General features: G+C 46.7%; 1 protein-coding gene across 1 annotated transcript; it reads left to right on the forward strand.

The window, feature by feature from the left end:
- Window positions 1–652: 652 nt before the first annotated feature.
- Window positions 653–7288, forward strand: LOC127314837 (protein NRT1/ PTR FAMILY 6.3). The gene is made up of 3 exons (XM_051345366.2): window positions 653–1131; window positions 1634–2235; window positions 6081–7288. The coding sequence occupies exons 1-3, from the start codon at window positions 784–786 to the stop codon at window positions 6943–6945; spliced, it is 1815 nt and encodes a 604-aa protein (XP_051201326.1). The 5' UTR covers window positions 653–783; the 3' UTR covers window positions 6946–7288.
- The last annotated feature ends 9008 nt before the right edge of the window (window positions 7289–16296 follow it).

A 16296-nucleotide genomic window follows, 5' to 3' on the forward strand; every position in this document is an offset into this window, starting at 1 on the left:
GCGGGCGGCGTTAGGGTGGCACACCAAAGGTCAAGGAAGCGTCGGGAAGGACGACGGGGATTGTTACCACGTGCTAGGGAAATTTCTTCCTATGGCGCAAATCCTACAAATGGATTGTCATATTTTCCAATCTCATAGCAAAATATGGGTTCTTACCTAAAGAAAAGCTCTAGGTCTTTGGTAAGCTGTTGGAGCAAATTTTGCTTCGAGACCCTCTTTTTTAGTCAATTAGTTTTTTGCAAAAAAAAACCTCAGCATTCTACCAGTGTTGAAGCGACTTCCATCTTCAGATTTCAAAACTCAGAATAGGTTTGAAAAGGGAGATGTGCAACCAAAAAAATGCAAGAGATAGGCACGTGGCACACTGGGGAGCCATAGCAACCGTCCACGTAGCCCCCAACCCCAACAAACCAGGTGCCCTATCTTCCCACTTCTCATCCATCCCGCGCGCGGGAGGAACCGCAACCGCCCTTATCTCACCGTGGATGATAAGATTAGAACTCTCGTTGCATAATACAATCAGTTAATCACCCTCTCCCCCCTGCAGACTCGAGTTAACCGCCGTGTCATTTAAGTATTTCTTCTTCCTCCCCCAAAAGGCTGAGGCAGGAGATTCTCCCCACAATACCCTCCGCCGCTGCCGCGGGTATATATACTCCAGCCCCGCCATCTCCAACTCGCCACAGACACATCCGCACACCGGCCAACGGTAGCGCCACACAGATCCTCTCCTCCCTCGCCACGCGCCGACCCGGCACCGGCGGGAAGGAAGCAAGAGACAACATGGTGGGCCTACTCCCCCAGACCAATGCGGCGGCGCAGGCAGAGGTCCTGGGCGACGCCTGGGACTACCGCGGCCGGGCCGCCGCCCGGTCCACCACCGGCCGCTGGGGCGCCGCCGCCATGATCCTCGTGGCGGAGCTCAACGAGAGGCTCACCACCCTGGGTATCGCGGTCAACCTGGTGACCTACCTCACGGCCACGATGCACGTCGGCAACGCCGAGGCGGCCAACGTCGTCACCAACTTCATGGGCACGTCCTTCATGCTCTGCCTCCTCGGCGGCTTCGTCGCCGACTCCTTCCTCGGACGCTACCTAACCATCGCCATCTTCACCGCCATCCAGGCATCCGTGAGTACCCACAACTCCTTTCTATTGACTTTGCTTGCTTTGGCGTTCGTGCCGCCGGCCGCCGTGCTAGTTTTAGTTTTTTACCGCTTTGCCCTTTTCGCATGAGATCCCTTTTTGGTGGTAGGTTGTTGATAAAAGTCATTTTTATTTTGTCTTCAAAAGTAAAGAGATAACCAATCAACAGTCCTTTTAAATCTTCTGTTTTACCAAGTGGAGCACACGGCTTAATTCTGGATGCTGTTGTGAAAAGAACGGACGCCCGAATAACACTGTTTAATCATCATGATGGGCCTAATACTTCCAAGATCGCCGCATGGCGTACGTGGCCATATGTCGATGTCGCACAGTATAGTAATCATCAAGGATGAATCTATTCTCCCTCTTAATAAATCTAGAGATGCTAGTTTGCATAAGATTAAAGCTGAACTTCTGTATCTTTTAATGTTTCACAAGTTGAGAATCAACAAAGAACTGATTTTTTCTTGAAATCACCTACGTGCAGGGCGTGACGATCCTCACGATCTCTACAGCTGCTCCGGGGCTGCGACCTCCGGCGTGCGCGGCGGAGGGCGGCCCGCTGTCGTCGACGTGCACCCGCGCGTCCGGCGCACAGCTGGGCGTGCTGTACCTGGCACTGTACCTGACGGCGCTTGGCACGGGCGGCCTCAAGTCGAGCGTGTCCGGCTTCGGGTCCGACCAGTTCGACGAGACGAACAGCGGGGAGAAGTCGCAGATGATGCGCTTCTTCAACTGGTTCTTCTTCTTCATCAGCCTGGGGTCGCTCCTGGCTGTCACCGTGCTCGTCTACGTCCAGGACAACCTGGGCCGGCCGTATGGCTATGGCGCCTGTGCCGCCGCCATCGCCCTCGGGCTGGTGGTGTTCCTGGCCGGCACCCGCAGGTACCGGTTCAAGAAGCTGGTGGGCAGCCCGCTGACCCAGATCGCCGCCGTGGTGGTGGCGGCGTGGCGCAAGCGCAAACTCCAGCTGCCCGCTGACGCCTCCATGCTCTACGACATCGACGTGGCCAAGGTGGCCGCCGCCGAGGGTGCCTCCACGAAGAAGAGCAAGCTCAAGGACCGCATCCCGCACACCAAGCAGTTCCGGTAAGCTGGCTAATTACCAAATCATCCTGCTTGTTGCTTGAGTGCTTTACCTATTAGTAATTCTACAAATACAGTATACTTACTTAGTATCACCTCTCTCTTAGAGGTAGTGCCTCAAGGTTTAGGCAGTGATGAACTCATAGTCAATGGGGGTATATGGGTCAAAGCTGCATGCACGGGCAGTGAAATAGAAACCACACATATTGTACTGCTGACTAGAGTTGACTTGGGCCCACATTTAGCGAGAGGAGATCCTGCAAGAGGACATGAGCCTCATAAAAAGAGCAAGGCTGGCAAAATTGATTGCTTGCTTGTCATTGAATCAGTAATTGTAAGGTGCGAGGTAGGAGAGGGTCCAGCCCAATGCAAGTTGGTGTTTGGATTCAGGCTTTGCCTTGCCTGTCCCCTCCAAATCTGTTCGTCATTTTCCCCCAACTTGGCCGTAGCCAATGACAAGGGCCAATCGAGAGCGACGCAGGAGCCCGTTCTCGTAAGAACACGAGTACCTACCAGCCAGCTTTGGTGGGACGAACCTAGAACAAAAACGACATAGAGTGGCAACCCTACGGCCGAATTAAGACAGCACCTCTAAGGACAGAGGTGTGTACAAGTGGAGTACTAGTCCTAGGTGCTACTGTAGGTGCTATACATACTCCATCCGTGCTAAGATTTTTTGGTAGATGCATGCATGTATCTAATCGCATTTTAGAGTGTGGTTTCACTTATTTTGGTCTATATCTAGTTACTTTGAAATATCTAAAAGATCTTACATTAATGAACAATTGTATACAAAGAAGGCTGTAAACTTAATTTCATAATGAAAACATCACTGAAGAGTGCCAATACAATAACTCTTGTGGAAATTGGGGGAAATAATTTGGCTGCACATACATACTGGCCCGATCAGAACCGACCAGCATGCATGCATGGTTAAGTTAAGGCACTCCACTCTATCCAAGTAGCAGCAGTGTTTAGGGAAGAGGGAGAGAGAGAGGAGAAGAAGATAAGCAATAGCTGAGCGAGGCACGCGACAAATGGGAAGTTTGGCAGGAACCAGGCAATAATGCCACTATTCTAATGGCGAAGGCACGAGGGGTCACGAGACCATGCTGCTTGCTCTTCTCCGGCCCTGAAACCGACCTGCATCTTCCGCTGCACCTGCGCCTGCATCCAAGGCTGAAGTAACATACAAGGGCGCAAGTCCACGGCGTGTGTCACCTGCTGCGGATTCAGAGATGGATGTACGTGGATAGATAGGGATAGGCTGGCCGAAGATATGGTCATGCGGGGGGAGGATCGGGGGCTCTGCACGCTGCACTCTGGTCGGTAGACGACGCCAAACAGCAACTGTTCTCTAGCGATTTGGGAGTGCGGTGCTCCTGTATTCCTGATTCTCCTGCCGGAGGGGGACGGACGGAGCTTTCTCCTACCTACTGCTCGTCGTCCTCCTCCTATCCTTGGAGCTGGAGTGAAGAGACCAGTTTTCCTGGTAGCTTCGTACGAAACCTAGTCAGCACTCAGTAGCCGTGGAATTCCTCTGTTCGAAACGGGGAGAGTGTTTCGACTGTACTTTGCTACCGCCGACAGTTTAAACAACAACACTAGTAGCGTAGAGCTAATCAAACTGTTAGCTAGGCTCGTGCTACATGTCATTAGCAGCAGCTGCCTCAGACTTATCAAGGCTAGACTACATTTCATTACACAATGAGGTTGCATATCATAGCTAGGGACTTCTAACTCGTCTAGAATGTCATTAGCAGCAGCAGCTTCTTCTTTTTTTAACTTCAGAATCAAGCATCCAGCCCGATTCAGCTCCACACCTATTGTCCTATGTGACCTACCCGACTCTTGAAATATTTTCTGTTGCTATCAAACCAAGCAAACAGACATTGCTAATACTCCCATGGTGGGCCAGCTGAGAGAGCTAGACAACTGAAGCAAGTAAAATCTGCCGTGGATATCCCCCTCAATTATTAGGTGTCTGTTTCTCAGAGGACTGAGACGTGTGCTTACCGAAAGCTCTGCATGATTGGGCAGTAGAAAACACGAAAAAGCCCGCCAAAGAAACAACTAGAGAGAACTGAGAGTGCTAGCACTTGACTAGCGGCAGTAGTATGTGTCTGTAGGAAAAGCTTAGCCAGGGAGGGCGATGTCGACAAGGAGATCTAGGCAGACCTTTCTTCCTCACATGCATCTGCCCTTCCCTTTTGGCACGGCTCACTGGGAGACCAGGATCCGTGGCACGTCGATCTGTCCAACTCGTGCTCGGAAAGCACTCGAGAGAGTTCATCTTCCCATGGACCATGCTGCATCGTCTATAGGTGATAGGCCCTCCCTAAAAGCAGTGAGGGAAACTCAAGGCATGTGATGTATGTGCGCCTTGTGGTTGCCCTCTCTTGACAAATAATTGTCTGGTTGGTGTCTTGGTGAGGTTGATGGCCGAGGAGGAGGTGAAATGAGATCCACCACATAGTTAGCCGTTAGTCGCCAGGTCTACCGCATATTAGAGCACTGTTGTGCTATTTGAACGAACGAACGATCCGCGTGTTACTGCCCGTCTCTGCTAACTTTCTCTAAAAGCCAAGTGTCGTGTCTCACACACGTGTAGACCACCCTAGTTGTGTTTGGCGAGAACACGTGATTTCGTTCAATTTCCCCCCCTGGCAGTCGGCCAAGGCGCAGACATTGTTGGGATAATATTTGAAGGGCGGCTCAGGGATAATGGTTTTCTTGGCAAGTTCCCTGCCACGATTTCAGTTCCCTATATGGTGGTAAGATGCACACGGCAAGGGGGGGAGGGGGGGGGGGGGGGGTTCCTTTAGTTGAATAATCACATGATTAGGTGATCAGGTCAGTTTTAACACTGAAAGGAATATAATTTTATCGGTAGGATGGTGTCTCCCAAGGATGATCACATGATAAGTTCATGACGATTCGCGGATCACCGGGATTATGAAACTCGTTTTCCCCTCAGGTTCTACCTGGGGCTGCATATATATAGATCATGCATTATTATCGGTTGCATCACATGAACAGCTAATGTTCCTCGAATCCTAATTGGCTGTCACTCAAGTTAAGCATGTGCAGGTGGGAGAGGATATTACCACCTAAACTACTTGTTTTATCACCGCAATTTGGAATAAAATATGAACTCCGAATACTTGGTTGTCCTCAACTTAAGTTTTTCTTCGTCACTTTTCACCTGTAGATGCTCTGCCTAACATGATTGCTTGTTTTAAGTGTTGTGATTGGATTGTCTCGATCTCGTGCAGAATCTTGTTCCTGAGACCACTGCTTTTCGTAAGCAGTTGTTGCATCACTAGCCTTTTTACGTTTTTGGTTATGGAAAGTGGAAAGAACTTCGGGTGTTCTCTGTGTCAATCAAAGAAATCCTATGACAGGAAGCAATACTTTATTTCCGGATACTTCAGTTTTCTAATAAAAACTGCACTTATTTTCTGAAGCTGTTTCAGAATGGGTTTGTTCAGACTTGTTTTTCTGCAACAACTGCTTAGATTTGTGAAATAAATAGAACAAGGATTAGAAAAGAAAGTTATAGCAAGAATTCTTTAAGTGGGTTTAACATGTGTATGAACTCTGATGAAACCAATTTCTGAAACTTCTCTCTGTTTTGTTAGTCTGGGACTAAATGCCTGAAATACAATCTCGTTCTGTAATTATCAAGCCTGATCGTCTAACTTCTGCTGAATCGAAACCAAGAATGAGAAACATAGATGGTTTAATCGTTTCTGAAGTTGATTTTATTTCCCCTGTAATGTAATTTTTTTTCATTTCTGTAATCAGTTCTCGTTCTGATAGACAAACACACCTGAATCTTTTTGCAGTTTCTTGGACCATGCGGCGATCAACTCGAACCCGTCCGGCGAGCAGACCAAGTGGCAGCTGGCGACACTGACGGACGTGGAGGAGGTGAAGACGGTGGCGCGGATGCTTCCGATCTGGGCGACGACGATCATGTTCTGGACGGTGTACGCGCAGATGACCACCTTCTCGGTGTCGCAGGCCACCACCATGGACCGCCACATCGGCTCCTCCTTCGAGATCCCGGCCGGCTCACTCACCGTCTTCTTCGTCGGATCCATCCTGCTCACCGTACCCATCTACGACCGCATCATCGTCCCAGTGGCGCGCCGCCTCAGCGGCAACCCTCACGGGCTCACCCCGCTCCAGCGGATCGGCATCGGCCTCGTGCTTTCCATCCTCGCCATGGCCTCTGCAGCGCTGATCGAGGTGAAGCGCCTCCGCGTGGCACGGGATTCCGGCGTGCCCGAGGGAACCCCCGTGCCCATGACGGTGTTCTGGCTCATCCCGCAGTTCCTCTTCGTCGGATCCGGCGAGGCATTCACGTACATTGGCCAGCTCGACTTCTTCCTCCGCGAGTGCCCCAAGGGGATGAAGACGATGAGCACGGGGCTCTTCCTCAGCACGCTCTCTCTGGGTTTCTTCGTCAGCTCAGCGCTGGTCACCGTCGTGCACAAGATCACTGGGGATCGCCGGCCGTGGATCGCCGACGACCTCAACAAGGGCGAGCTCTACAAGTTCTACTGGCTCCTCGCCGCTGTGTGCCTCGCCAACCTCATCGTCTACCTCTTCGCAGCAAGGTGGTACAAGTACAAGGCCGGCCGCCCAGGCGCCGACGGCAGCGTCAACGGCGTCGAGATGGCCGACGCCGAGCCGTGCCTCCACTGACTGACTCCCGCGTCCTCGCGGCACGTGCGTGCGTCCGTTCGTGTTTTGATCGGACGGTCTTGATTTATTCGCATGTTGTACCATCACTATTTGTAACGGATGGAGCGTCGACGTGTCAGGGTGTACGTGCCAGCATGCACGTATGCCATCGTGCGCGCGCGACGCCGTCCACGTGTGCCTGCGTGTGTATTTAGTATAATGGGATTAATAACTTCTTAGAGGTAAGAGAGGTGGGGCAGGGGTGTCAGTGACTCAATGTTGCTGCATTTTGTAAAAGATCCTCGACCAGAATGTAAAGTCACGCAAAAGAAAGTAAAAAATGTGGTATTGATTGACCTGAAAAGAGTTCCAATGTTTTCCTTTGTCGCCTATACTAAATGCAAACGAGGATCGACGCATGAACTACCCATTGGTGTGTGCATCGACTCAAAAAATCTTAATCTATTATTATCTCTTATCTTTTTCGGTGACTTTCGAAGTTATACCCACTCTTTATCATAATAAGTAAATACACCACAAAAGAAGTGCAAATAATATGTTTCATTTTTAGTTATCAATATGCAAATCATATAGGTTTGCATGATGAAAACAAAATAATTAGATTTTTCATAAAAACGATACTCCCTAGCTTAGATACTTTTATTAAAGAATAAAATTCAAATCAGCCATGCGCCCACCGCCGTTGAGCAACACAACACCAGCACATATCTCCTATTGCGGCCCGGTCGGTGCGGAGGAGGAGCATGTACCGCCGCCGCCTGTGGACCGACAAACAGGTGTGGTTGCGGGGGGTAGAGGGAGGAGGCGGGCGAGCGCAGGGTTCCGCCGAGGCGGAGAATCCTGGCGCCGCCGGCGGCCTGACAAGGATCCAGCCTCGTGGTCGTTGGTGATTTTCTTCATCCACCTCGGCAACTTCATCGTGGGCGAGATCATGCGGGAGTGGCAATCGTGGCGGTGGTGGGAGTGGGGGAGAAGATGTGGGCGTAGTCGTGGTTTAAGTACCGTTGGCCATCAATGCCGACGCGCGCACGCGCAGCTTCTAGCGCCATCAGCTTCATTGTCGGCGCAGTAGTTGATGCAGCGTGCGTAGTGGTTAGCAACGGTCTTGATGGCAAACGCTACTGTCGGTCAGCCTTCTATCATTGGGTCGCTTCCAAGTGGGCTTGCGGCACGCGCGGCCGGACACACGCGCTATCCGCGCAGCATCCGCGTTGATGCGTCGGTTTTCCAAATTTGGGACACCGATGGGTCGCGGCGGATGAGTCGGTCCACTTATGTCGCTCGCGCAAGTCGTATGTCTGTTCGCGTGGACCGTTTCAGACAACCTAGAACCATTTGGGTTGGGCCCTAGAGATGCCCTTAGTTTATCACGCCTTCTTTTGAGTTATGATGGTCCACCCGATGTGGACTAAGTTTGGAAGGCTAGACCACCGATGAGAAGAGGCAGAGGGTGGTTTGGGTGGTCTTATGACTACCCATCCAAGTTGCAAAATAACATACTACTCTTGTTTCGTTCAATAAAACGCACGCACATTTTAAGACGAGTTTTAACCAGAAAAAATAAGCAACAAAATCTTGATTATATTTTACGATAATTAGTATCGTTTCATTCTGAAAAAAAAAACTTTCTAGTAATGCTAATTTGTTACTAACAATCTTATATATTTGTAATACTAGGTCAAATAAAACAAGGAAAACAAGAATGCACTTAAAAGCTCTAATAAAATTTATCAAAAGTCCATAAAAGCAAAGCATAACTACTGAAGGGAAAAAATATTGGCGTCGCCACTATGGGTGAGTTAAAAGTTCATTGCTTGGTTGTGGCGACGGCTACGCAACGGCAACGGCGTCCCCTATGCGACTCTACACACCCGCTTTTTGAATTTACTCTACTGAGAGAGAGGTGTCAGGTGTGGCATTACCTGCTACAGGAGTGGCTGCTTCGTCAAAGGATGTCAGGTCTGGGCGACTAGCTAGCGGACTGGTGGACATATCAACTCATTGTGAGGAGACCGACGCGACGTTTGACCCTAGTAGGAGCTTTGCAAAGAGATGGTCAGTCTAAATATAGCTATCTCAACTTTATCGAGATATAAATATATTTCCGGAAAGTATCATTTGCTCCTGAGCATAAGTGTTCTCGACGTTCAAATAAATTTAAAATCATGCTTTACAAGTTTTAAAAAAAATTGAAAATAATTCTGCACATAGTTAGTGTTGAATTCCAAAAGCATGTAAAATCGTGACTTGAAATCCTTTGTATTGTAGGCTACACAAAAATGACAAATCTGATAAAATTTGAGGATTTAAAACATACTTCTAAGATTTACATTTTTGTTATTTTTTTACAGCTCAAAATACAAAATATTTGGAATTGATATTTTACACGTTTGTGGGATAATTCATGAACTACATCCGAATATTTTTAAAATTTCTTTTAAGACTCACGTATATGATTTTGAATTGTTTGAACTAACCAAGAGCACTGGAGCTCGGGAGCACGAAATCTGCGTTCATTTATTTCTAACTAAAATGTATTTAGTATCTAGATAAAAATGAGACACCTATTTTTATATAAAGATCGTAGTTATTTTAAATTTTGGGGTGAGGGAATGTAGAATGCGTATGTAAGAGTGGATGCAAGCCTACGGGCTGTGGACGGGTTTCAGGAAATGATTCGTCTTTTCACGACGCGTTCTTGGAAGCATCATCTATAATCCGTTTCTTCTTTTCTCTCTATAATCCGCTTCTTCTTGTTTACTTATTTTTGTTTAAAACCCAATTACGTCTCCATGACTTTATGTCAACATTCAATTATCATCATCCTCACATCACTCTGATGATAACATTTAAGGCCAAAATTTCTTGCATTTTAAGCGACCAGTGCAAAAAAAAGAATGTTAATAAGCCTCTTACATTGCAATCATAAGTTCGCAAAAATAGGAAAAGATGGCTTCACGCGGCCGCCGTCGGCGGCATCTCTTCACTCTAGCCACCCCTAAGCCCGACGTGACTAGATCTAGACTCCCTGCAACTCTCTCCTCCACCTCCGCATGACAGATAGGCCTGGGAGATGAGCTCCAGCGACTGCGCTGGTTACTCCGCCTCCTTCAACCCACTCTGCCATCACGAGCCCTGCTGCTGGGCTGTTGGCGATGACGAGGAGGACGTTGAGGAGCTGGCCCATGTGTCACCGCCACCTGCTCCATCTCCACGACCCCCTTCCACCAAGCCGGTGGAAGCCACCCGACCCCACCGCCCAGTAGTCCGAGCGCCGCCGCCAAGCCCCCGCACCTGCTGCTGCCGCCGCATATGGCTCTGTCCGCGCGCCCCGTGGTCAAGCCGGCTAGTGTGGTGGTCGCCGCCATGCCCTCCTAGTTGGAGCTCCTGCCACCTCCGCCAATAGCGTTGGTCTGCCATGTCCAGGTTGGTTGACGGCCTGTGGAGACTGCGCCTGTGACCCTCCCCGTGCCACCTACCCCTATGACCCCTCGCCATGTCCTGGTTCGGGGCTTCAGATGCAACCAACATCGAGGAGGACGAGGAAGAGCTCCCCCCCCCCCCTCCTCATGCGGACGCCGTGGTGTGTTGCTGGCGATAGTGAGGCCGAGAAACGTCACCATCAAGACCTTCAACATTGTTACTGCTATCAAGGTTGATGGCAAGGAGGTGGAGTGCAGGCAAGCGTGGTGGATGGCAGGAGGTGATGCCTCGGCGTGGCTTGCGTCGACAAGCTCTGCCAATCCTGCCAATCGCTCGTCCGCATGTCCCTGCTTGGCTCGAGGGAAGATGTTGCATGTGCCTAGCTCCTGGTCATCGTGTTATTGTTTGCATTGATCCTTTAGGTGCTCTCGGTGCCTTGAGAACGGTCACCGGGCACATCAATGTCGTAATGTTAGGCGTCCTCTCAGCTTGTTAGTAGGCCCTGTCACATTGCCGCCCCACAAAGCGCATGCTCCTCGCTGAACCCAGGTTGAGGTCTCGCTCCAGTCCAATGTGCCTCGCCGTCAGTCTTGGGCGTCAGTTGTTTCTGCTCTTGTTGGCTCTTTGGACTCACAGATATATATATACAATCCGCTTTAGAGAAGTAAGCTGAGTTATTCCAGGAGGCCTTCCGTCCTCTTGATGAGGTTATGGACTCCTTGCACTGCTGGCTGCTAGCGATTGGGGGCTTTCTGGAGCGGGTGGAAGCTGCATTCGGTAGGCTCTCACGGGCGTCTGTCGATCCTTTCGCTATACTTGATGTTGGCAAAGTGGGTACGAGCGGAGCAGTCCTTTATGGATGTTTCTCTCCTCGTGCTAGTACCTTCTCGGAGGCCACAGCTTCAGTCATGCACATCATGCATGAGCTCCTAGAGTTGTGTGGTCGTGTGGTTATGCCTCCTTTCATTGAGGGAGTGATGTCTGACTCGCACGGGATATCCGTTATGGCTTCTCCGCTGAGTCAGGCACTTGGCTTTGAAAAGAGTTGTGTTGTTGACGTTGCAGTCTCTCTCTCGCATGAGTCCGGCTGGCATGTGGTTTCTATTGGTGATGGGTTACTAAGTCAGGATTATTGGCAACAGTTCTCGAAGGTGTCGTCGTCGCCAAAGGCTTGCGTTTTTCTCGCCACCTTAGTTGCTGCCTACCGTGGATCCGTGGTTGATTGATGGGTGCCCCGCAATGTCATGTTCTGACTTTTTCAGTGCGGTGTTGGAGTGTCGTGTTTGGAGTGTTCGTTTATGTCGCTTTGTGGTCTCTTGTGTTGGCTAGAGTGGGTCCAACCATGTTGTCCGGGTCTCTCTTAGACTTGTGGGTGTGTTTGGTTTTTGTTTTTTTTAGAGCAACCACATGTTTCATTAATCGAAAACCAAGTTACATGAAGTAACACATGTGGAAACTAAAAGGCAAACCGGGAAAAAATGATTATCCTGAATTTGTAGATAAAATCCTAAAAGATCGAGAAATACAAAACGATCCCTAGGGTTTCCTGCAACCACTGTAGCCAGCGGCCGCCGTCCAATTCCAACGCCGCCGAGACGAACGCTGTAGGGAAACATTGCATAGAAAACAAAAAATTTCCTACCGCGAACACGCAGTCCAAGCCAAGATGCAATCTAGAAGACGGTAGCAACGAGGGGATGATCAAGACTAACCCTTGAAGAGATTCCAAAGCCTATAAGAGTAGGCTCTTATTGCTGCGGTAGACGATCACTTGCCGCTTGCAAAAGCGCGTAGAAGATCTTGATCACGATCGCTTCCGGCGCCACGAACGGGCAGCACCTCCATACTCGGTCACACGTTCGGTTGTTGATGAAGACGACGTCCACCTCCCCGTTCCAGCGGGCAGCGGAAGTAGTAGCTCCTCCTTGAATCCGGCAGCACGACGGCGTGGTGGCGGTGGCGGTGGAGATCTCCGGCGGAGCTTCGCTAAGCATATGCGGGAGAAGTGGAGGAGGAGAAGAAGCTAGGGTTTGGGGAGAGAGGGGGTTGGGCGCAGGCCCTCTAAGGGGTGCGGCCAAGGCTGAGCCAAAGAGTGGCTGCCCCCCTCCCTCTCCTCCTCATTATATAGGTGGAAGCCCCAAGAGTTCTAGTCCAAGTCTTCGAATAAGACCCCAACACTAAAACCTCCCATATGTGGGAAACCTACTCAAGGAGGGAGTCCTACCCAAGGTGGGACTCCCACCTTTCCTTGAGGTGGGTTGGCCGGCCACCCTAGGGGAGTCCACCTTGGACTCCTCCCCTTTAGGGTTGGCTGGTCATGCAAGTGGAGTCTCTTCGGGACTCCACTTTCCAAAGTGCCATTCTTCCGGACTTTTCTAGAACCTTCTAGAACCTGCCATAAATGCACCGGATCATTTCCAAACTTGGAATATGACTTCCTATATATGAATCTTATTCTCCGGACCATTCCGGAACTCCTCGTGATGTCCGGGATCTCATCCGGGACTCCGAACAAATATTCGAACTCCATTCCATATTCAAGTTCTACCATTTCAACATCCAACTTTAAGTGTGTCACCCTACGGTTCGTGAACTATGCGGACATGGTTGAGTACTCACTCCGACCAATAACCAATAGCGGGATCTGGAGATCCATAATGGCTCCCACATATTCAACGATGACTTCAGTGATCGAATGAACCATTCACATACGATACCAATTCCCTTTGTCACGCGATATTTTACTTGTCCGAGGTTTGATCATCGGTATCACTCTATACCTTGTTCAACCTCGTCTCCTGACAAGTACTCTTTACTCGTACCGTGGTATGTGGTCTCTTATGAACTTATTCATATGCTTGCAAGACATTAGACGACATTCCACCGAGAGGACCCAGAGTATATCTATCCGTCATCGGGATGGACAAATCCCACTGTTGATCCATATGCCTCAACTCATACTTTCCGGATACTTAATCCCACCTTTATAACCACTCATTTACGCAGTGGCGTTTGATGTAATCAAAGTACCTTTCCGGTATAAGTGATTTACATGATCTCATGGTCATAAGGACTAGGTAACTATGTATCGAAAGCTTATAGCAAATAACTTAATGACGAGATCTTATGCTACGCTTAATTGGGTGTGTCCATTACATCATTCATATAATGATATAACCTTGTTATTAATAACATCCAATGTTCATGATTATGAAACTAATCATCCATTCATCAACAAGCTAGTTTAATAGGCATACTAGGGACTTCTTGTTGTCTACATATCACACATGTACTAATGTTTCGGTTAATACAATTATAGCATGACATATAAACATTTATCATAAATATAAAGATATAAATAATAACCACTTTATTATTGCCTCTAGGGCATATCTCCTTCAGTCTCCCACTTGCACTAGAGTCAATAATCTAGTTTACATTTGTAAATATATAACACCTTGGCCTTATGGTGCTTTATCATGTATTGCTCACGGGAGAGGTTTTTAGTCAACGGATCTGACACGTTCAGAAACGTATGTATTTTGTAATTCATTTGCATCTCAACGCATCACTCATTTCCAAATGAGTCGGCATTTAAATATGTTTGGTCTTCTGGTGGAACCTTAATTCCGCGGTCTGAAATATGTCACTAATATTGTCACACACAATATAGCTTCAAAGTTCTGACTCTGTCGGAACTACACCAAGTTCTCAAAGAACCTCTTGACTTAACATCCTTTGTCATTGTCAAAACAATGACATACTCTGCCTTCTTTTGTAGAATCCATCACAATATTTAGAACTCTTCTAAATCTAGCATAGACTACTTCTAGCTCATTGTGCTACCTTTTAAACAACACTTAGTCTAATTTGAGATTGAAATTATATTTTATATGTGACAAAAACATTATTGGTGTAACACCTTACAGCGATTTGTTTGTCATTTCTTCATACAAATATATATATATATATATCCTTAGTTCTTCTAAAGTACTCAAGGATATTCTTACTGTCGTCCAATGATCATCATATGAATCATTCTGGTAAATGCTCATAACACTTTATAGCACATGATATCTGATTGTGTACATATTATTCGTGATCTATAATCACTCATGTGTTTTTACTCTTTGAGTGTCAGATACACTCAAGTCTTGTTAAAACTTTACATGACAAGAACATCTTCTTAATATTTCTATATTGAACTATTTCAATATCCATTCTATGTACTTTGACTATTTCATCTGGTGAAGATTCCAACTCCGCGATACTCACTTTATCCAATTGAAGTTTGTATACCTATCTAGTATTCCATGGATCAGCAAAACTCTTGGTTGTATCTAGTATACACATTTAATACATACTTCTGATAAGTAATGTATTTTGCCATCCTACTAGCATATCTCATAAAAGAAATATGTAGTGATTACTAGAATAATCCACATAGACTATAAGCATTGTTACGGAAGATCTAATCTTATCGTAGTCAACTCTTTGAACTTTGTCGTAAACAATTTTTTCGACAAGTCGAGCTTCTTCAAGGATATTCCATCCAAGTCCATCAATTTTATAGATCCATTTACTTTCAAAAAGTATTTATCTATCTTGGATTTCATGGCATATAGCCATTTTAACAGAGTCAGGGCCCATCATAACTTCTTTGTTTGTAGTTGGTTTATCATTGTTCAAAATCAATCCTTTGTCCACAAATCATTTATTTGATCACAAAGTAAACCATACCTACAAGGTTCAATATGTACTTCGATCTCCATGGCTAAAACACTTTGTAGTCATGGGAGCCATGATCGTTGTGGCCGCTTCCGAAACCAATTCCGATGCTGCGCTACTCTGATCATTATGCTCAGGTTCATAAACCTTATCAAATTATATTGTCCTCCCACTCAAATACTTCACTAGAAACAATTTCTCGAAATAAGAAACATTGACAAACACTTTTGTCTTTGTCTTGTGGGAAGAATTCCCAATTAAATCTCTGGGATAACCAACAAAGACATTCATCCGATTTTGGTTGTAAACTCTTAGACCAAAATTTAAAGAAAAGACTATTAGGGTTTTATACCCATGCCATAACTTGTATGGTGTCATTTCATCGGATCATGATGATGCTCTATTCAGTGTAAAAGCGGTAGTCTCTAAAGCATAATCCACAAAAATTATAATGGCATTAATATTTTATCTCATCATTGATCCAACAAGGTTTGGATACATCTCTTGGATACTATATCATCATTATGATACTCCAAGAAATGTGAGTTGTAGAACAATTTCATGACTCTCTTAGATGTTCGCTAAAACTCGTAATTCAAATATTTCCACCATGATCCAATCATAGATATTTGACTTTTCTATTACGATGATTTCCACTTCATGCTGAAATTTATTTGAACTCATTCAAATGTTTCAAACTTCTTCCTTATCGAATATTTCCACATATATATACTCTATTCATTGTTGAAAGTTTTCATGAAGTAGAAGAATCTCCCGCACACAACTATGCTCAGTGAACCATATACATCATTATGTATTTTTCCACTAAGTTTGTTACCCGTTCAACTCTTGGCCTATGAACGGTATTTTAATCATTCTCTTTAGAAAAGATTTGCAAGTGCCAAATGATTCAAAAATCAAATGACTCCAAAAATCCATTTGCATGGAGTTCCTTCATGCGTTCCTTTCTAACATGACCTAAATGGCGGTTCCACAAATAAGTGGAATTCAAATCATTTGCCTTATGGCATTTTAGCGTCAGTGTTATGTATGTGTGTTTCACCATTAAGATTTATAATAACTTATCTATCATACATGGAGTAATGTCATAATTTGAACAACTCATTATTTTCATTTGACCAGAACAAAATAACAATTATTAAGTTCTTTATTATAAATTCTAAGGGCTAGATAGAATGC

Source organism: Lolium perenne, chromosome 7, assembly GCF_019359855.2.
Source record: "Lolium perenne isolate Kyuss_39 chromosome 7, Kyuss_2.0, whole genome shotgun sequence".
NCBI classification, from domain to species: Eukaryota; Viridiplantae; Streptophyta; class Magnoliopsida; order Poales; family Poaceae; genus Lolium; species Lolium perenne.